At 42.7% G+C, this 21,017-nt stretch overlaps 1 protein-coding gene across 4 annotated transcripts; it reads right to left on the bottom strand.

Annotated features, from left to right (window-relative positions):
- Positions 1 to 459: 459 nt before the first annotated feature.
- Positions 460 to 6,927, bottom strand: LOC311117923 (GPN-loop GTPase 2). Of its 4 annotated transcripts, none has more exons than XM_084157581.1 (7): positions 6,831 to 6,903; positions 4,936 to 5,043; positions 4,586 to 4,812; positions 3,702 to 3,858; positions 3,396 to 3,556; positions 2,967 to 3,097; positions 460 to 1,149 (listed from the first exon to the last, which is right to left on the bottom strand). In XM_084157581.1, exons 2-7 carry the CDS (start codon positions 5,003 to 5,005, stop codon positions 1,077 to 1,079), a joined length of 819 nt encoding a protein of 272 aa, XP_084013707.1. In that variant the 5' UTR covers positions 5,006 to 5,043; positions 6,831 to 6,903; the 3' UTR covers positions 460 to 1,076. The 4 variants fall into 4 exon arrangements, with proteins under 4 accessions (XP_084013707.1, XP_084013708.1, XP_084013705.1 ...); XM_084157582.1 differs by lacking the exon at positions 6,831 to 6,903 and adding an exon at positions 5,340 to 5,449; XM_084157579.1 differs by having other exon boundaries at positions 4,586 to 5,043; positions 6,831 to 6,927.
- Positions 6,928 to 21,017: the final 14,090 nt, after the last annotated feature.

Below are 21,017 nucleotides of genomic sequence, written 5' to 3'. Positions count from 1 at the left end.
TAAAATCTGGCCTCCATCTACAAAGATGAAACACCAAGGTCGTTATAAGTGTATATTTGAAACCTCCATCTATCATTTTACATCCTCAAAGTGAGCATCCAATCAGAATCTTGCCTACTACGTTGCACAAGTCTATTGTTTTAATCTGCATGTGAGCTTCTTTCTGTTGGCTATCAGCTGCCACCTATGGAGAACAAACATTACCTGAATAGATTCTGGAGAGAAATTCAGGGAACAGCTGCATCAAGGGACCAGTACCTATGCTGCTGATCTGAATCAAGCTACACTCTGAATTCTCCCTCTCTGCCTCTTGCTCATCTATATGTGTCACAGGTCTGGGGTAGATAGGGAGATGATGATGCTCAGTTTGAGATAGGGCACCTCACCCTCTCCTGGTCTGCACCTATTACACAGAGCTATAGGTCCATACAAACACACAAGAGGGCACATCTGTAAATGTCTGTTGTACATGCATGTAAGACCAACTCTTCACAAACTTTATTCATGAAAAAAACAACACTTATTAACTGTTTATTTTGCTAATTTGCAATGGGATTCGTACCCAATGTACACATCTTATAGACTGAAGGGCTGACCAAACTGCCCCTACAAACCTGGGTATTTCTCATTACAAAATGTAAATCATTATCTGTAGTCCAGTGCTCCTGGATTTGTCCATCTTTTTTCACTGGCAGAATAAGAGATGAGCATTTGCATCCAACTAACACTGGAATTACAACCCAGCCACAAAGCCAAGGATATATCAATCCAAACTCTTAACCCAGATTGATCCAAATTCTTGGATTGTGGGGTAGGAAGCAGTTGCCTTGGAATCTGTTTGCAGTCTGATGCTTCTAACCCCTTCTCCACCCTTCTCTCCTCTCTATATACCCAGAGCCAGCCATATCAAGTTAAAAGTGATAATTTACATGTTCAGTCAAAGAGGGAAAGAAGAATAGCATTTTCTGCGTTTGACACACCACTTCCACTGGACAAATGTTGTACTGTCGGTCCTTTGCTGGCCCAGTGCAAGCAACATGGAGGTCAGCAGCATCCATTGATGAGTGTCTGGTGATCTACAGATCCATCACCTCCTCCTCCACGGTCTTTTCACCATCTCCAACATACCTCTCTTGCACTCCTAGAGTTCTAGGGGTAAATTTTTTAAAGAAAATCAAATCTAAATGCTATTTGTAAACAACAGGTGTAGACCAACAGTGAAATGCTTAGGAGTGTAGACCAGTCATCTATGGTAAGCAGCACTCCACAGGCAGATCTGTTTAGAACAGAACACACTATTCAAACTCTAATAATAATTGTCATCACTTGCTGAGACTGCTTAAAAAGGTTCAAATGCAGCAGTTTTTATCTCAATATCAAATCATTTCTGGGTAACAATTAAGTACCTTACTGAGATTGTTTTCATTTAAAATGGTAAAAAAAAGAAAAAAGTTGCTTCTTAGCAAAGATCAATTTCTCAAGCAAGAATTTTGCTAGGACTGTCTGGGAGTGGTCTGAGTGGGGAGGGGAAAACGAGCTGTTATTGGCAGAGGTTTGGAACTCTCTTATTGGTCTATTTAAGTGAAAATGCCAGAGAAGCCGGTGTTTGGAGAGTATATTGGCACAGTGTTGTTAGACCCAAGACGAAGTCGGCAAACTGTGCCAATATATCCTCCAAACACCGCCTTCGAGGGCATTATCACTTTTATACAACGGGTTACCAACATATTCAAATAATGATTGATATATTTTCATTAAAATGGTTTGATTAATTTATTCATACTATTTCATCCTTCCATGAGATATAGTCCTGACACAAATCTAGGGTTTGCTCCCCAAGCCGGCTGGCTGGTCGTTGGGGTTGGTTGCCAGAGACGCGACCCAGTCCTTAAGTATTTTTGTTCTGTATCTATGGACGCGACCCAGTCGGTCTATTGCCATACTGGCTGACAACGTTTTTATCCCTTGCTTGCTAGCTAGCCATCTACAGCTAACTTACAGTCACGTCAAACAGTGCAGCCATAATAACAGCAAAGTAGCTAGCTGCCTTTGCTTAAGCTGTTTTCTAGTGACATTTGGATCCATTCATAAGAATGACCTAATGATGCGCGATTTCACCTGACATAGAAAATGTGCACTCTCGTCAGGACACTGTTGTTCAGAGGAGCTAGCCAACAACACAATCACTTCAAACTGAAGCTGGAAACTGCATTTCATTTCACCTGTTTTCTATTGACACTTGAAAATATCCATACAAATTATGCTGATTCATGATTTCGACTGCCTGAGAAAAGCTGCCTGCATGTCTCGTCCCGACCCCTACAAGTTCATTACTATGGGACAGCTGGAGCTCGAATTTCAATATTGAAACAATGTTGCAAATGTCAGAGAGACAGACAGCAAATCTCCACCATTGAAAACGAATTGCTAGTCTAAAAGAAATGGGAGATATTGTCTAGATGCTTTTTACAGTGGAGATCAAGTTTATAAATTATCTGGCTGGGCTGACGAGACAGTGGATTGCGCAGTGAGATGGAACAGAGTAAATAGGCATTTCAACATCATAGCTTTAGCCGGTGGTAACTTGTGGAATAGACACCGGCTGGAATGCAGTTTTAACCAATCAGTGTCCAGGATTAGACCCAACCGTTGTATAATAACTAATTAACCACCTGGTGATGTCACCAGGCAGGCCAACACTCCATCCCATCAAAACAGGCTGAAATTTCAGCCGGTCTTTTCAAACAGCTCTTCCATGAAAAGGGTATTATCATAATTTCACAGTATTATTCCAAACTCAGAGTGGAAATATATATATAACACACAGGAAAATCTAGTTTTGGACTGAACTGGGCCTTTAACACTTTTTACATTTAAAATGGCTTTGTTTCATAGGTTGAGCTAGTGAAATAGATTGTTTAATAACAAACACATACATCAATATAGCAGCTGTGAGTAAAGGATACGAGGTGAACTGGAAGTCTGCTCCCACAGCGGCTGACAACATTGCATGCAGGTTCCTCTCCTCCAGGTCACCGAAGCAGTAGCCATTGGCCTTGTCCACTGTCCGCAGGACCTGCATCATGCTCTCCCTGTCCTGGAGATGAAGCACAGTGTAGGATGTCAGTGGTTAAGTGGCAAAAATGTAAATGCAGGCTTCATCCTCCAGGTTGAGACTACAGTGTTTTACCATTACCTCACCTTCTAAAATGGACCAGTATTTATTATGAGTTTAGACAAAGTGTTATCAAGGTTGTGTTCACTAGAAGGCACGAAGCGGAGAAAAAGATCTGAAACAGGGAGGTACTGAACTTTATGTCCCATAATAAATATGACCCAGGAACAGTAGATGCCCAAGAACCAGTGAACTTCTAAAGGCTGCAGCAGAGTCTCACCTGCACATTGAGAGGCACAAAAGAGACAAGACCGTAGTCCTGTATGACCCCTGCGAGTTTCTCATTCAGTTTGAGGAACTTCCTAAAGAAAGGGTCAGCAGCCAAGTGATCCAGCAGATATGTCAGGTCCATAACCTCTGTGTAGAAGTCCAGGTTGAAGGCTATCCCAGAGACAGACAAAGTGCAAAAATGAAACAAATCCCCCAGCTAAAGACAAACTGTAAAATCAAACACTTCTGAGGGAAACTGAGGGAATATAGCCATACAAAGCCCATATTCATCATCACCCAGGACGTCTCATCTCACCCAGTTTGCCGTACTGCTCGATGAGGTCCATCTTGGAGAGGACGTTGACGTGGGGTAGCTCCACGTGCAGCATGGTGGACAAGGAGGTGCACAGCACTGAGATGAACTTAGCTGGGTCAGCGCAGTAATGAGAGTCCACAAGGTGCACTGCAGTCAGCTGAGAGTGTTTAAAGAGGGAGTGTTAGTGAGACAGTGAGGGGATTGAATTATCTGGCCCAGGTTATCCCCAGGTTATCCCGGCGGGGGGAGTTTGCACTGGGTGAAAAGTGATTGCATTTGTTTTGGAACCGGGCTGCCCCCTCGGGCGTGAGCCAGGTGCCCTGTTCAAAGCCCACGTGAAGTTGTCTCAAAACAAAAGTGACGTAGGCTAGATTAAGCATGTGGAGTAATGAGTAGGCTTCTGTGTTTTCACATGCAAAAGTGATTGCTTTTAACAAAAACACTTTATCTGCCTTCTCAATGAAAACTAGTTTGAAAATTCAAACATATATTTTATGGAAAATATATGTTTTTCTGGACAATGCACCATGCTGTTCGATTTGAGAAGGGTGCTCCTCCCTCACCGCTTTTGCCCGCTAACGTCACAGGCCATAGACTGGTGCACCGCTGCTCAGGTTAATAGAACTCCCTCAGTGATAATGAGCACAACCTATGACTCAACACTAATAAAGCACATGCCAATAAACACCATTACAAATAGCTAGGCCTACTTGTCAAAGCCCCAAATTCTCCATCAATATGGCAAACAATTCATTTCTTAAATTAGCCTAAATGATACTGAATGTGGATTGACATACTACACTGAGTTTTTATTTTGGGGAATCATTAATACTAGGAATCACAACATTCCAGCACAAATATCTTAGAATCCTGAAGCATCTCACCCTGAAGTTCCACTTGGTCAGCTGAGCAAAGACGTTTTTCACTGAGTTCTGGTGGGTGTACAGCTCCACTTGACCAGGACAGTCAAACAGGAAGTAACAGTCACTATGTTCCTCTAACTTGGCTTCCAGCCAGTCCAGATTGGCCTCCAGATACTCCATGCAGTACAGGAGTCCACCATTGGGCCCCAGCTTCAAACCCTCCATCACGTCATGTAGGGTGACCAGCTCTGAAATATCCACAGCACAGGGGTATGGGAGCCCTTCATTTGCAGGGTCCATGTTCACCACAACTACCTTCCGTCCCAAGTGACTCAAGAACTCCTGCATCCCCCGGCAGTATGTGGTTTTACCTGAGCCAGGAGGTCCAATGACCACCTGGCCAAAGCGTAAGGATGGAGGCTGCGAGGGCTGGGTGGCCATGATTACTTCTCCAAAACTCTGACCTGTTAGGTTCCCATCTGAGGAGAAAACAAACGGTACATGCCCATCACTGACCCCTGTCCTTAGCCACTAACCACCACCTATGGTCCTTGCCTCAGGTTAGCCCATTCATAGAAGATAACTACATTTAGCGCCTATTAATGATAGTTTATTCTGGCCGGGTGAGTTTTGTTAGGTGCCCCGACGCTCGTTCTCAACGTTAACATGCATAATGTACGGTACGGTTTTGGAAACATAAGGTCTTAAACAGAAGATATCTTTCATATCAGCAATAAATATTTTTCAAAAAACGAAAGGTTAAATTACTACACACCTTTATAGGGTTAGGGTTCCCACATGGCCATATTTCCATGTTACAGCGCTTGTTCACGGAAAAGACAAGAGGCGACTATCTGTGCTAATTTGCTATCTGCGTCTGTGTGTAAACGCAAGATGGACGCCAAAAACGTGTTGTCGATGAAAAATTATTTAGTCTGCATCTGTGTTAAAACCGTGTACAGTATGTATATATTTTTCATTTGTTAACTAAATTTGTGATATGAAAGTAAGGGGCTTTATGTTTCTAGAACAGTACCGCAATTGAGAATCGATGTTTTTGCTATGAGAGCCAATTCGCATTTAAACAGAACATTTTACATCTAGCTAAGATCCTTGGACTCTGAGTAACATTAGGCTCATTTAGTCCATTATTGGGATAGCTGAGGAACGTTCAACTCCGTTCTCTTATATCGAGGCGGAGTTGAGTTTTGATAACTGTTTTGCTAGCAACAACATCCGCCTCGATTTAAGAGAACGGAGTTCAGCGTTCATCAGCTATTATGGTCCAGCGCAGGGTTTCCCAAACTCGGTCCTCGGGACCCCAAGTGCACGTTTTGGTTTTTGTCATAACACTACACAGCTGATTCAAATAATCATCAAGCGTTGATCATTTGATTCAGCTGTGAAGTGTTAAACACAAACCAAAATGTACACTTTGGGAAACTAGCCAGGTTTGCACAGAAACGTGTATCCAATGTTGTTTACTGACTAACGTCTTTCAATTAACCTGCACATTTTATAGTGTTGCTAGTCAGCAGCAGTGGTGGAAAAATTACCCAATTGTCATACTTAAATACAAGTAAAGATACCTTAATATAAAATGACACAAAAGTCACCCAGTAACATATACTAATTGAGTAAAAGTCTTAAAAAGTATTTGGTTTTAAATATACTTAATTATCAAAAGTAAATGTAATTGCTAAAATATACTTAAGTATCAAAAGTAATTATTTCAAATTCCTTATTAAACAAACCAGACAGCACATTGTTTTTTAAATTTACAGATAGCCAGGGACACACTCCAACACTCAGACATAATTTACAAACCAGATCAGAGGCAATAGAGATGACCAGGGATGTTCTCTTGATAAGTGTGTGAATTGGACACTTTTCCTGTCCTGTTAAGCATTCAAAATGTAACGAGTACTTTTGGGTGTCAGGAAAAATGTATGCAGTAAAAAGTACATTATTTTCTTTAGGAATGTAACGTTAGTGAAATAAAAGTAAAGTACAGATACCCCCCAAAACTACTTAGGTACTACTTTAAAGTAATTTTACTTAAGTACTTTACACCACCGGTTAGCAGAGCATTCAATGCACAATGTCATGCGAAATGATGATGCGCTAGCTAGCTATCCATATTGCAGCTAGCTTGCTAATTTGCAGCGTAGCTAAAATTGCTACCAAAATGCTCCTCAAAAGACTTGTTATAACAACAAATAAGGGTTGTAAATTTTACATTATGGTAAGAGTGAAATGTACTAACTTCGCCACCTGCCGCCGTTAAAATTGGTTGTTGGAGAAGTTACCCAAAACCTAGCCAACGCCGCTGTGAAACAGGCAAGAATATACTAAGTACTTCCGGGTCACGGTTTTTTGGAATCCTTCAGAATAAAAGTCCCGTCCTGTATACTTAGTGAAGGAATAATTAGGGCAAAAATGAGCCCAATTATCGATATATTTGACTTATCATACAAAGAATGACGTATTTCTATAAGATATGTAATTTAAAAAATGTTTCAAGCCTAAATGTTCAACAATAAAAAAAGTGTGTACTCCTATCATTAATTGTACCATACAAAAGTATCTGTTTGTTATGTCGCTGTAAAAGGGGGTCCATTCTGCTTAGGAGCACTTCTAGTTTCCAAATTCACAGAGTTTACACCCAGAGGAGCGTCGTTTCTCATTTGGCGGCCCTTATAGAGTGGCCCATCAACTTAAATCCAATATTTTTTTTCACATTGGACATACATATTGCACCATACAAAATTATCTGTACGTTGTGTTGCAGTAAAAGGGGGGTCCATTCTACTCAGGAGCACTTCTAGTTTCCAAATTCACAGAGTTTACACCTAGAGAAGCGTCTTTGCTCATTTGGTGGCCCTTATAGAGTGGCCCATCAACTTAAATCCATTTTCTTTTCATATTGGACATACAGTGAGGGAAAAAAGTATTTGATCCCCTGCTGATTTTGTACGTTTGCCCACTGACAAAGACATGATCAGTCTATAATTTTAATGGTAGGTTTATTTGAACAGTGAGAGACAGAATAACAACAACAAAAAATCCATAAAAACGCATGTCAAAAATGTTATACATTGATTTGCATTTTAATGAGGGAATAAGTATTTGACCCCTCTGCAAAACATTACTTAGAACTTGGTGGCAAAACCCTTGTTGGCAATCACAGAGGTCAGACGTTTCTTGTAGTTGGCCACCAGGTTTGCACACATCTCAGGAGGGATTTTGTCCCACTCCTCTTTGCAGATATTCTCCAAGTCACTAAGGTTTCGAGGCTGACGTTTGGCAACTCGAACCTTCAGATCCCTCCACAGATTTTCTATGGGATTATGGTCTGGAGACTGGCTAGGCCACTCCAGGACCTTAATGTGCTTCTTCTTGAGCCACTCCTTTGTTGCCTTGGCCGTGTATTTTGGGTCATTGTCATGCTGGAATACCCACCCACGACCCATTTTCAATGCCCTGGCTGAGGGAAGGAGGTTCTCACCCAAGATTTCATTTAATTTAATTTTAGTCATTTAGCAGACGCTCTTATCCAGAGCGACTTACAGTTAGTGAGTGCATACATTATTCTTTTTTATATATATATTATTATGATTTTTTTTTTTTTTTTTACTGGCCCCCCGTGGGAATTGAACCCAAAACCCTGGCGTTGCAAACGCTATGCTCAACCAACTGAGCTACATCCCTGCCGGCCATTCCCTCCCCTATCCTGGACGACGCTGGGCCAATTGTGCGCCGCCCCATGGGTCTCCCGGTCGCGGCCAGCTACGACAGAGCCTGGATTCGAACCAGGATCTCTAGTGGCACAGCTAGCACTGCAATACAGTGCCTTAGACCACTGCGCCACTCTGGAGATTTGACGGTACATGGCCCCATCCATCGTCCCTTTGATGCAGTGAAGTTGTCCTGTCCCCTTAGCAGAAAAACACCCCCAAAGCATAATATTTCCACCTCCATGTTTGACGGTGGGGATGGTGTTCTTGGGGTCATAGGCAGCATTCCTCCTCCTCCAAACACGGTGAGTTGAGTTGATGCCAAAGAGCTCCATTTTGGTCTCATCTGACCACAACACTTTCACCCAGTTCTCCTCTGAATCATTCAGATGTTCATTGGCAAACTTCAGACGGGCCTGTATATGTGCTTTCTTGAGCAGGGGGACCTTGCGGGCGCTGCAGGATTTCAGTCCTTCACGGCGTAGTGTGTTACCAGTTGTTTTCTTGGTGACTATGGTCCCAGCTGCCTTGAGATTATTGACAAGATCCTCCCGTGTAGTTCTGGGCTGATTCCTCACCGTTCTCATGATCATTGCAACTCCACGAGGTGAGATCTTGCATGGAGCCCCAGGCCGAGGGAGATTGACAGTTATTTTGTGTTTCTTCCATTTGCGAATAATAGCACCAAGCTGCTTGGCGATGGTCTTGTTGCCCATTCCAGCCTTGTGTCGGTCTACAATATTGTCCCTGACATCCTTGGAGAGCTCTTTGGTCTTGGCCATGGTGGAGAGTTTGGAATCTGATTGATTGATTGTTTCTGTGCACAGGTGTCATTTATACAGGTAACAAGCTGAGATTAGGAGCACTCCCTTTAAGAGTGTGCTCCTAATCTCAGCTCGTTACCTGTATAAAAGACACCTGGGAGCCAGACATCTTTCTGATTTGAGAGGGGGTCAAATACTTATTTCCCTCATTAGAATGCAAATCAATTTATAACATTTTTGACATGCGTTTTTCTGGACTTTTTTGTTGTTATTCTGTCTCTCACTGTTCAAATAAACCTACCATTAAAATTATAGACTGATAATTTCTTTGTCAGTGGGCAAACGTACAAAATCAGCAGGGGATCAAATACTTTTTTCCCTCACTGTACATATTGCACCATACAAAATTATCTGTACATTGTGTTGCAGTAAAAGGGGGTCCATTCTACTCAGGAGCACTTCTAGCAATATAATCTATCTTGCTATGTAATCCATGCACCACAGACACTACTAGTAAAGATGGTTATGAAAGCAATTTACCTACACATTTTACTCTGTCCAGCATACATAGCAAGCACACATATGAATTGTCTAGTGTAGTCACATTTTCAGATAAATATACATTTTTGAAAATGTACACCAAATGATCAGAATCTACAGTAGCCTATACCTTTGAATTAGTCAAACATTTATTTTCTGAAGCTTCATTTGTTGTGGTAGCATATAGAAGAACACAGAGCACAAACATACTGAATTTCCATCGGAAACAGACCACTCATTTGTGCACTGACCAATGCAATGACAAGCATTCACCTGGGCAAATTCCCAGTCCATCTGACTACCATCTCCACTAACTAGAGAGGATTATGATACAATGAGAAATGGAAAGTGGCTTAGTGGTGGGATTATAGATGTTTACAACAATCAAGTGAAATCTCACAAGAATGAAAATAATGTATTAATGGCTATTGCTTCTTTTGTTAGCAAAGAATTGCATAACCTCTATTGGCAAACAGATGTTCTGACAAAGGTCCCAGGAGCAGTGTTCAATTGGTGGTGTTTTGAGGTAGTGATAATACCTGTGAATGTGAAATCATCACATTGGGTAGCCATAGCAATTGACATGAAACAGAGAGTAACAAATGGTACAACCATAACATTAAGTTGTAGAATAATGGACTCCTTACAGCTATATGAAATGGAGCTTGAGGACATTATGTACTGACTGCAAAAATACCTGGCATGTCATGGAGTTGTGGTGGATATTAGCCTCAACTATGAATTCTGTCATCGATGCCCTACATTTATAAAACAGAAAGATGGCAGCAGTTGTGATAATTATGTATGTTTGTTTTCCAAAGCATTCCTTTTTGGAGGAAGTATTAATCAATTTTGTCTCAAGGGTATGAGAGAGTGTCTGTTGTATGAGTTGACAGAAAACAAAGTACTTAGAAAGTTGGAGCTGAATAATGAATGAAAGCTCTATACTTTCAAATGAATTTAAGAAAACTTATTCATTTTGAATGACTTTTTGAAGTCACCTTATGAATTATTGTTTTTATATAAGTTATTAAAAGCATTGTTTTAATTTTGTATTACTAATGAGTTCAAGGAAGTCATGAATTTGAGGACAGTCAAATTTTATTAAATGCCTGTTGTGTAAAGAATTACTCATAAAATGAATTAAGTCATCTTATCAATTGTACTGGAGGGTTTATTGAAAGACAATCTTTATGGACGTATTTTGAGGTTTTGGGTTTCTATAGTCAGCACTTGATGATACTGGAAAATAATTATTTGATGTATTTTTCCAAGACTGGATGTGAAAGAATAGTCATCTGTTAAATGTTATATGGTGCATGATTCTCAGAAATTTAATTTTGTCTTTCAGGAACTGAAAGCCTGGGACCTTTGAGACGTGATGTTCCTTGCCAAGGGCATTTGCTGAAATCACAAAGAGAACCAAGTGGAAGTTGTTGATCTTCTTGTAAATATATTGTTTAAAAGTATTATTTATGACATTTATATTAGCAAAAGTTTGAATGCATAGATTTCAGGACAGTTTTCAATGTACAAATTCTATACATTTTCTTTAGTGTAATGTTTTTTTTTTTTTTTGTGTATTTGGACTTGTCTAATGACTCATCTTTTTATGTGTGTTTCCCAGCAGTTTGTGATGTTAGTATTTTGTATCAGGGGTGGCTTCATGTTAAAGCCCCATTCTACCACACCTGATTCTACTAATCAGCTTTTTAGTAGAACTGGGCTTGAACAAAGGCTTGCACACCCTGTTGGTCCTTAAGAGCAGGTTGGACCAGCCCTGATTAATAAGTACTAGTTCCTAAGTCCAGAGGGAAAAAAACTCTAGATCACCTTTACTCCACACACAGAGACGCATACAAAGCTCTCCCTCGCCCTCCATTTGGCAAATCTGACCATAACTCTATCCTCCTGATTCCTGCTTATAAGTAAAAACTAAAGCAGGAAGCGCCAGTGACTCGGCATTGAGGAGTACACCACATCAGTCACTGGCTTCATCAATAAGTGCATGTCGTCCCCACAGTGACCGTACGTACATACCCCAACCAGAAGCCATGGATTACAGGAAACATCCGCACTGAGCTAAAGGGTAGAGCTGCCGCTTTCAAGGAGCGGGACTCTAACCCGGACGCTTATAAGAAATCCCGCTATGCCCTCCGACGAACCATCAAACAGGCAAAGAGTCAATACAGGACTAAGATTGAATCGTACTACACCAGCTCTGACGCTCGTCGGATGTGGCAGGGCTTGAAAACTATTACAGACTACAAAGGGAAGCACAGCCGCGAGCTGCCCAGTGACACAAGACTTCCAGACGAGCTAAACCACTTCTATGCTCGCTTCGAGGCAAGCAACACTGAAGCATGCATGAGAGCACCAGCTGTTCCGGATGACTATGTGATCACGCTCTCCGTAGCCGATGTGAGTAAGACTTTTAAGCAGGTCAACATTCACAAGGCCGCAGGGCCAGACAGATTACCAGGACGTGTACTCCGAGCATGTGCTGACCAACTGGCAAGTGTCTTCACTGACATTTTCAACATGTCCCTGACTGAGTCTGTAATACCAACATGTTTCAAGCAGACCACCATAGTCCCCGTGCCCAAGGACACTAAGATAACCTGCCTAAATGACTACCGACCCGTAGCACTGACGTCTCTAGCCATGAAGTGCTTTGAAAGGCTGGTCATGGCTCACATCAACACCATTATCCCAGAAACCCTAGACCCACTTCAATTTGCATACCGCCCCAACAGATCCACAGATGATGCAATCTCTATTGCACTCCACACTGCCCTTTCCCACCTGGACAAGAGGAACACCTACGTGAGAATGCTATTCATGACTACAGCTCAGCATTCAACACCATAGTGCCCTCAAAGCTCATCACTAAGCTAAGGATCCTGGGACTAAACACCTCCCTCTGCAACTGGATCCTGGACTTCCTGACGGGCCGCCCCCAGGTGGTAAGGGTAGGTAACAACACATCTGCCACACTGATCCTCAACACGGGGGCCCCTCAGGGGTGCGTGCTCAGTCCCCTCCTGTACTCCCTGTTCACCCATGACTGCATGGTCAGGGACGACTCCAACACCATCATTAAGTTTGCAGATGACACAATAGTGGTAGGCCTGATCACCGACAACGATGAGACAGCCTATAGGGAGGAGGTCAGAGACCTGGCCGTGTGGTGCCAGGATAACAACCTCTCCCTCAACGTGACCAAGACAAAGGAGATGATTGTGGACTACAGGAAAAAAAAGAGGACTGAGCACGCCCCCATTCTCATCGACGGGGCTGTAGTGGAACAGGTTGAGAGCTTCAAGTTCCTTGGTGTCCACATCACCAACAAACTATCATGGTCCAAACACACCAAGACAGTCGTGAAGAGGGCACGACAAAGCCTATTCCCCCTCAGGAGACTGAAAAGATTTGGCATGGGTCCTCAGATCCTCAAAAAATTATACAGCTGCACCATCGAGAGCATCCTGACTAGTTGCATCACCGCCTGGTATGGCAACTGCTTGGCCTCCGATCGCAAGGCACTACAGAGGGTAGTGCGTACGGCCCAGTACATCAATGGGGCCAAGCTTCCTGCCATCCAGGACCTCTATACCTGGCGGTGTCAGAGGAAGGCCCTCAAAATTGTCAAAGACTCCAGCCACCCTAGTCATAGACTGTTCTCTCTGCTACCGCATGGCAAGCGGTACCGGAGTGCCAAGTCTAGGTCCAAAAGACTTCTCAACAGCTTCTACCTCCAAGCCATAAGACTCCTGAACAGCAAATCACGGACTATTTGCACTGCCCCCCCCACCCCCCACCCCATCTTTTTACGCTGCTGCTACTCTGTTAATTATTTATGCATAGTCACTTTAACTCTACCCACATGTACATATTACTTCAACTACCTCAACTAGCCGGTGCCCCCGCACATTGACTCTGCACCGGTACCCCCCGTATATATAGCCTCCCTACTGTTATTTTATTTTACTTCTGCTCTTTTTTTCTCAACACTTTTTTGTTGTTGTTTTATTTTACTTTTTTATTTAAAATAAATGCACTGTTGGTTAAGGGCTGTAAGTAAGCATTTCACTGTAATGTCTGCACCTGTTGTATTCGGCGCATGTGGCCAATACAATTTGATTTGATTTGATTATTGTAGGTTTCGCTGTTAATAGTTTTGTTGTTGTTGTTGTAATAAGTCACTATTTTTACAGGTATTTTAAAGTACACTTCCGTGTAAATAGTTTAGTTATTGATCCATTGTGGCACATGTACTTGTGTAAATAAAACCTAGCTATCTAATATGCAAATATCTGGATGTAAGCTGATTTCCCACTCTTAAAGGGCCACAATAATAGCAATGATGACCTTGCGGGTGTAAACTCTGTGGATTTGGAAACTACAGGTGCTCCTGAGTAGAATGGACGCCCCTTTTACTGCAACACAATGTACAGAAAATGGTGTATGGTGCATGCAATATGTATGTCCAATATGGAAAAACAATTGGATTTAAGCTGATGGGCCGCAAAAAGAGCATTGCAACTCCTCTGTGTGTAAACTCTGTGGATTTAGAAATGAGAAGTGCTCCTGAGTAGAATAGACCCTTTTACTGCGACACAACGTACAGATAATTGTGTAAGGTGCAATATGTATTTCTAGTATGAAAAAAACCATTGGATTTAAGCTGATTGGCTACTCTTTAAGGGATAAGGGATGGATCGAAATTTACAGAATGGGTACCTGGAGTACCTTTTTCAATTTCAGTCAAGGGGAGGGTTTTGCTTAAAAAAAAAAAAAAAGATCTAGTCCAGGGGAGGGTCATGTACAGTGCATTCGTAAAGTATACAAAATATATTTACAAAAATTACATTTACATAAGTATTCAGACCCTTTACTCAGTACTTTGTTGAAGCACCTTTGGCAGCGATTACAGCCTTGAGTCTTCTTGGGTATGATGCTACAAGCTTGGCACACCTTCTCTGCAGATCCTCTCAAGCTCTGTCAGGTTGGATGGGGAGCGTTGCTGCACAGCTATTTTCAGGTCTCTCCAGAGATGTTCGATCGGGTTCAAGTCTGGGCTCTGGCTGGGCCACTCAAGGACATTCAGAGACTTGTCCCGAACCCACTCCTGCGTTGTCTTGGCTGTGTGCTTAGGGCCGTTGTCCTGTTGGAAGGTGAACCTTCTCCCCAGTCTGAGGTCCTGAGGTTTTCATCAAGGAACTTTCTGTACTTTGCTCTGTTCATCTTTCCCTCGATCCTGACCAGTCTTCGAGTCCCTGCCGCTGAAAAACATCCCCACAGTATGACGCTGCCACCACCATGCTTCACTGTAGGGATAGTGTAAGGTTTCCTCCAGACGTGACGCTTGGCATTCAGGCCAAAGAGTTCAATCTTGGTTTCATCAGACCAGAGAATCTTGTTTCTCATGGTCTGAGAGTACTTGAGGTGCCTTTTGGCAAACTCCAAGTGGGCTGTCATTTGCCTTTTACTGAGGAGTGGCTTCCGTCTGGCCACTCTACCATAAAGGCCTGATTGGTGGAGTACTGCAGAGATGGTTGTCCTTCTGGTTCTCCCATTTCCACAGAGGAACTCTGGAGCTCTGTCAGAGTGACCATCGGGTCACCTCCCAGACCAAGGCTCTTCTCCTCCGATTGCTCAGTTTGGCCGGGCGGCCAGCTCTAGGAAGAGGCTTGGTGGTTCCAAACTTCTTCTATTTAAGAATGATGGAGGCCACTGTGTTCTTGGGGACCTTCAATGCTGCAGAAATGGTTTTGTCTCGGAGCTCTACGGATAATTCCTTCGACCTCATGGCTTGGTTTTGCTCTGACATGCACTGTCAACTGTGGGACCTTATATAGACAGGTGTGTGCCTTTCCAAATCATGTCCAATCAACTTGAATTTACCACAGGTGGACTCCAAGTTGTAGAAACATCTCAAGGATGATCAATGGAAAAAGGATGCACCTGAGCTCAATTTCGAGTCTCATAGCAAAGTATACTTATGTAAATAAGGTATTTCTGTTTTAGATTTTTTTATAAATTAGCAAAAAAATCTAAAAACCCGTTTTCACTTTGTAATTATGGGGTATTGTGTGTAGATTGATGAGAGGAAAAAAATATTTCATCAATTTTAGAATAAGGCTGTAACGTAACAAGATGTGGAAAAAGTCAAGGGGTCTGAATACTTTCCAAAAGCACTGTAATTTGTAATTGATGAAATGTCAATACTTCTCAGTGTTTTAGAATGAGTTGCTTATTAGGCTATATATCGATGTGTGCCCAATGCTGCCCATCATCGCTGATTCTCTGCTGGGCGCACAATATCAAGTGCGTCCATTGCCACGGGAAGGTGTTTGGGGGTGGGTGTGCTGCATACAGGACTAGTAAAGGCCCAGTGCACTACTTTTGTGGGGGAAAAAAGTATATATATATTTTCTATTCCGATTTATCAAGGGGAGCTTCAGCACCCCTACTTCCCGCGGCTATGAGTGCGCCTATAGGCTATTTAGTGTGGTCTCAATCAAATGATCCATAGCCTATAGGCTACGAAGTGCATGCTCGGAGAAGCACAGAGCAAAGTTATATTTCTAAGGTAGCTGCTGGGATGGTGTAAATGAAACTAGGCTGCATTACACACTGCAATGGATATTCCAATCCTGAGCACCGGCCTGTTCTGCTCTTGCTGATCAAAACCTTTTTTTGTGCTGCCTAACCAATGCTGTGCTGTTTAGGCCTATTACAGTGGCAGTTCAGGAGGAGAGTCAAAGAATTCTTCTGAAAATAATTTTTTATTAGGCAGAGTCCAAAAAAGCCTATAGCCTATGTTCTGTTCAGTTTGAGAAGGAGAGCGCGAAGATGAGGAAGACCAGAGGTCAACTTTGATAGCTTACTGCTACTACTACACTGAACAAAAATATAAACGTAACATGTTTCACGAGCTGCAATAAAAGATCCCAGAAATGTTCCATACACACAAAAGGCTTATTTATCTCAAATTTTGTGCACACATTTCTTTACATCCCTGTTAGTGAGCATTTCTCCTTTGCCAAGATAATCCATCCACCTGACAGGTGTGGCATATCAAGAAGCTGATTAAAGAGCATGATCATTACACAGGTGCAACAGAAAATATTTATACAGTGTGTGTAAATGTAGCAAGTTATGGAGGTAAGGCAATAAATAGGCCATAGTGCAAAATAATTACAATTAGTATTAACACTGGAATGATAGATGTACAAGAGATGATGTGCAAATAGAGACACTGGGGTGCAAATGAGCAAAATAAATAACAATATGGGGATGAGGTAGTTGGGTGGGCTAATTTCAGATGGGCTGTGTACAGGTGCAGTGATCGGTAAGGTGCTCTGACAACTGATGATTAAAGTTAGTGAGGGAGATAAGAGTCTCCAGCTTCAGAGATTTTTGCAATTCGTTCCAGTCATTGGCAGCAGACAACTGGAAGGAATGGCGGCCAAAGGAGGTGTTGGCTTTGGGGATGACCAGTGAGATATACATAATATAATAAATATAATATGCCATTTAGCAGACGCTTTTATCCAAAGCGACTTACAGTCATGCGTGCATACATTTTTTTTTGTGTATGGGTGGTCCCGGGGATCGAACCCACTACCTTGGCGTTACAAGCGCCGTGCTCTACCAGCTGAGCTACAGAGGACCACGCTGGAGCTACATATACCTGCTGGAGCGCATACTACGGGTGGGTGTTGCTATGGTGACCAATGAGCTAAGATAAGGCGGGGATTTGCTTAGCAGTGATTTATAGATGGCCTGGTGCCAGTGGGTTTGGCGACGAATATGTAGTGAGGACCAGCCAACAAGAGAGTACAGGTCACAGTGGTGGGTAGTATATGGGGCTTTGGTGACAAAACGGATGGCACTGTGATAGACTACATCCAATTTGCTGAGTAGAGTGTTGGAGGCTATTTTGTAAATAACATCGCAGAAGTCAAGGATCGGTAGGATAGTCAGTTTTACGAGGGCATGTTTGGCAGCATGAGTGAAGGAGGCTTTGTTGCGAAATAGGAAGCCGATTCTAGATTTAACTTTGGATTGGAGATGCTTAATGTGAGTCTGGAAGGAGATTTTACAGTCTAACCAGACACCTAGGTATTTGTAGTTGTCCACATACTCTAGGTCAGACCCGTCGAGAGTAGTGATTCTAGTCGGGTGGGCGGGTGCCAGCAGCGTTTGTTTGAAGAGCATGCATTTAGTTTTACGAGTGTTTAAGAGCAGTGTGTCGTCTGCGTAGAGGTGGATCTGAGAGTCACCAGCAGCAAGAGCGACATCATTGATATACACGGAGAAAAGAGTCGGCCCAAGAATTGAACCCTGTGGCACCCCCATAGAGACTGCCATAGGTCCAGACAACAGGCCCTCCGATTTGACACATTGAACTCTATCTGAGAAGTAGTTGGTGAACCAGGCGAGGCAGTCATTTGAGAATCCAAGGCTATTTAGTCTGCCAATAAGAATGCAGTGGTTGACAGAGTCGAAAGCCTTGGCCAGGTCGATGAAGACGGCTGCACAGTACTGTCTATTATCGATGGCGGTTATAATATCATTTAGGACCTTGAGCGTGGCTGAGGTTCACCCATGACCAGCTCGGAAACCGGATTGCATAGCGGAGAAGGTACGGCGGGATTCGAAATGGTCGGTGATCTGTTTGTTAACTTGGCTTTCAAAAACTTTCAAAAGGCAGGGCAGGATGGCTATAGGTCTGTAACAGTTTGGATCTAGAATGTCACCCCCTTTGAAGAGGGGGATGACCGCGGCAGCTTTCCAATCTCTGGGGATCTCAGACGTTACGAAAGAGAGGTTGAACAGGCTAGTAATAGGGGTTGCGACAATTTTGGTGGCTAGTTTTAGAAAGAAAGGGTCCAGTTTGTTTAGCCCAGATGATTTGTAGGGGTCCAGATTTTGCAGCTCTTTCAGAACATCAGCTGTCTGAATTTGTGTGAAGGAGAAGCGGGGGGGCATGGGCAAGTTGCAGCGGAGGGTGCAGAGCTGGTGGCCGGGGTAGTGGTAGCCAGGTGGAAAGCATGGCCAGCCGTAGCAAAATGCTTGTTGAAATTCTTGATTATTGTAGATTTAATCGGTGGTGATAGTGTTTCCTAGCCTCAGTGCAGTGGGCAGCTGGGAGGAGGTGCTCTTATTCTCCATGGACTTTACAGTGTCCCAAAACGTTTTGGAGTTAGTGCTACAGGATGCAAATTTCTGTTTGGAAAAGCTAGCCTTTGCTTTCCTAACTGCTTGTGTATATTGGTTCCTAACTTCCCTGAAAAGTTGCATATCGCAGGGACTATTCGATGCTAATGCAGTACGCCACAGGATGTTTTTGTGCTGGTCAAGTGCAGTCAAGACTGAGGAGAACCAGGGGCTATATCTGTTCTTAGTTCTGTATTTTTTGAATGGGGCATGCTTATTTAAGATTGAGAGGAAATTACTTTTAAAGAACAACCAGGCATCCTCTACTGACGGAATGAGATCGATATCCATCCAGGATACCTGGGCCAGGTCAATTAGGAAGGCCTGCTCGCTAAAGTGTTTTAGGGAGCGTTTGACAGTGATGAGGGGTGGTCGTTTGACTGCGGACCCGTTATGGACGCAGGCAATAATCGCTGAGATCCTGGTTGAAGACAGCGGAGGTGTATTTAGAGGGTAAATTTGTCAGGATGATATCTATGAGGGTGCCCATGTTTACGGATTTAGGGTTGTACCTGGTAGGTTTGTTGATAATTTGTGTGAGATTGAGGGCATCTAGTTTGGATTGTAGGATGGCCGGGGTGTTAAGCATATCCCAATTTAGGTCACCAAGCAGTACGAACTCTGAGGATAAATGGGGGGCAATCAATTCACATATGGTGTCCAGGGCACAGCTGGGGGCTGAGGGGGGTCTGTAGCAAGCGGCAACAGTGAGAGACTTATTTCTGGAAAGGTGGATTTTTAGAAGTAGAAGCTCAAACTGTTTGGGCACAGACCTGGATAGTATGATAGAGCTCTGCAGGCTCTCTACAGTAGATTGCAACTCCACCCCCGTTGGCAGTTCTATCTAGACAGAAAATGTTGTCTAGAATGTCATTGTATGCTGTAGCGTTAAGATTTCCCTTCAGTAGCCCGAACCATGAAAAATAGCCCCAGACCATTATTCCTCCTCCACCAAACTTTACAGTTGGCACTATGTATTGGGGCAGGTAGCGAGGGGAGGGGGGAACTCAGTCGGGGTCTCAACCTACTATTGAGAGTAAGAATAGTAGAATACACAGCAGGTGCAATTTCAAAATGTTTTTGTGCATCAGCAGTTTCTCGTTACTGTATGTCAGTCACTCAATTAGCCATGTCAGCTAACATTTGTTTTATTGCTAGTTAGTCTAGCCAGCTATGTAAACTTGTAGTACTCATGGCCGAATACCGACCAGGCATGCAGGTCAGGTGCCCTCCAGGGGGCCCCCATTGATTGTGTTCGTCATTCTCACTCAGATATCATATTAACATGGCATAAGTCATAAAAAAATGTGTAGAATTGCAGGAAATTAGCTTTAAAACTGCAACATTTTCTCTATGCTCCATGGCAAAATGTGTAGAATTGCAAGAAATGAACTTTAAAACGTACATTTCTCTCTCAACCCCCAACCAAATCTCGCATTTCTATTTCAGAGGTCCGATTTTCCCTTACTATAAATAAAGTTCACTCCCTAAGGATCATAAAATGAGTAGCGATGGTCCTCTGGATGTTAACTCTGTGGATTTGGAAACTAGAACTGCTCCTGAGTAGAATTGACCCCCCGCAACGTACAGGAAATTGTGTATGGTGCAATATGTATGTCCAATATGAAAAACGTATTGCATTTAAACTGATTGGCCATTCTTTAAGGGCCGTAGAATGAGCAGTGACGCTCCTTGGGTTGTACACTCTGAATTTGGAAGATATGAGGTGCTCCTGAGTAGAATGGACCTCTCTTTTACTGCGACACAATGTACAGGAAATTGTGTACTATGGTGCAGTATGTCCAATATGAAAAACGTACTGAACATCGTGCAATTTGAAGAAATTAATTAACAATGGGATTTAAAGATTAAAGTTGATTATTATAATATTATTAATAGCATTATGTCTTATTTGTATTACTGTTAGCATGATATCTAGTAATTCTTACTTTTAATACTGTTAATGCTATAATATTGGTGGTATAAAGGCGATTACCTTTATTCCTTTTTTCCTATTGTTAAACAAAATTCTAAGTCTGCCAACATTTCCTCATAAAATGTTAAGAATTTCGACCATTGGTATAATTTTTTTTAACCATCATTGCAGGACATTCATTTGTGAGGAAAACCGCTGAGGTCACAGCCTTATTCTTGCTAGGTCTTGCTTATTCTTGCTGGCGGAAC

This window comes from Coregonus lavaretus (assembly GCF_964263955.1).
Source record: "Coregonus lavaretus genome assembly, chromosome: 3".
NCBI lineage: Eukaryota > Metazoa > Chordata > Actinopteri > Salmoniformes > Salmonidae > Coregonus > Coregonus lavaretus.
Note: the sequence above shows the minus strand (reverse complement) of the source record. Positions and strands in the feature narration are given on the sequence as shown.

Coding starts and splice junctions, on each gene's coding strand:
- LOC311117923 (XM_084157579.1), bottom strand. CDS start 5,005: ATGGCCACCCAGCCCTCGCAGCCTCCATCCTTACGCTTTGGCCAGGTG. Junction 3,859..4,585: donor TGACCAAGTGGAACTTCAGG/GTGAGATGCTTC, acceptor AAACACTCTCAG/CTGACTGCAGTGCACCTTGT. Junction 3,098..3,395: donor TTGTGCCTCTCAATGTGCAG/GTGAGACTCTGC, acceptor CTTCATCTCCAG/GACAGGGAGAGCATGATGCA.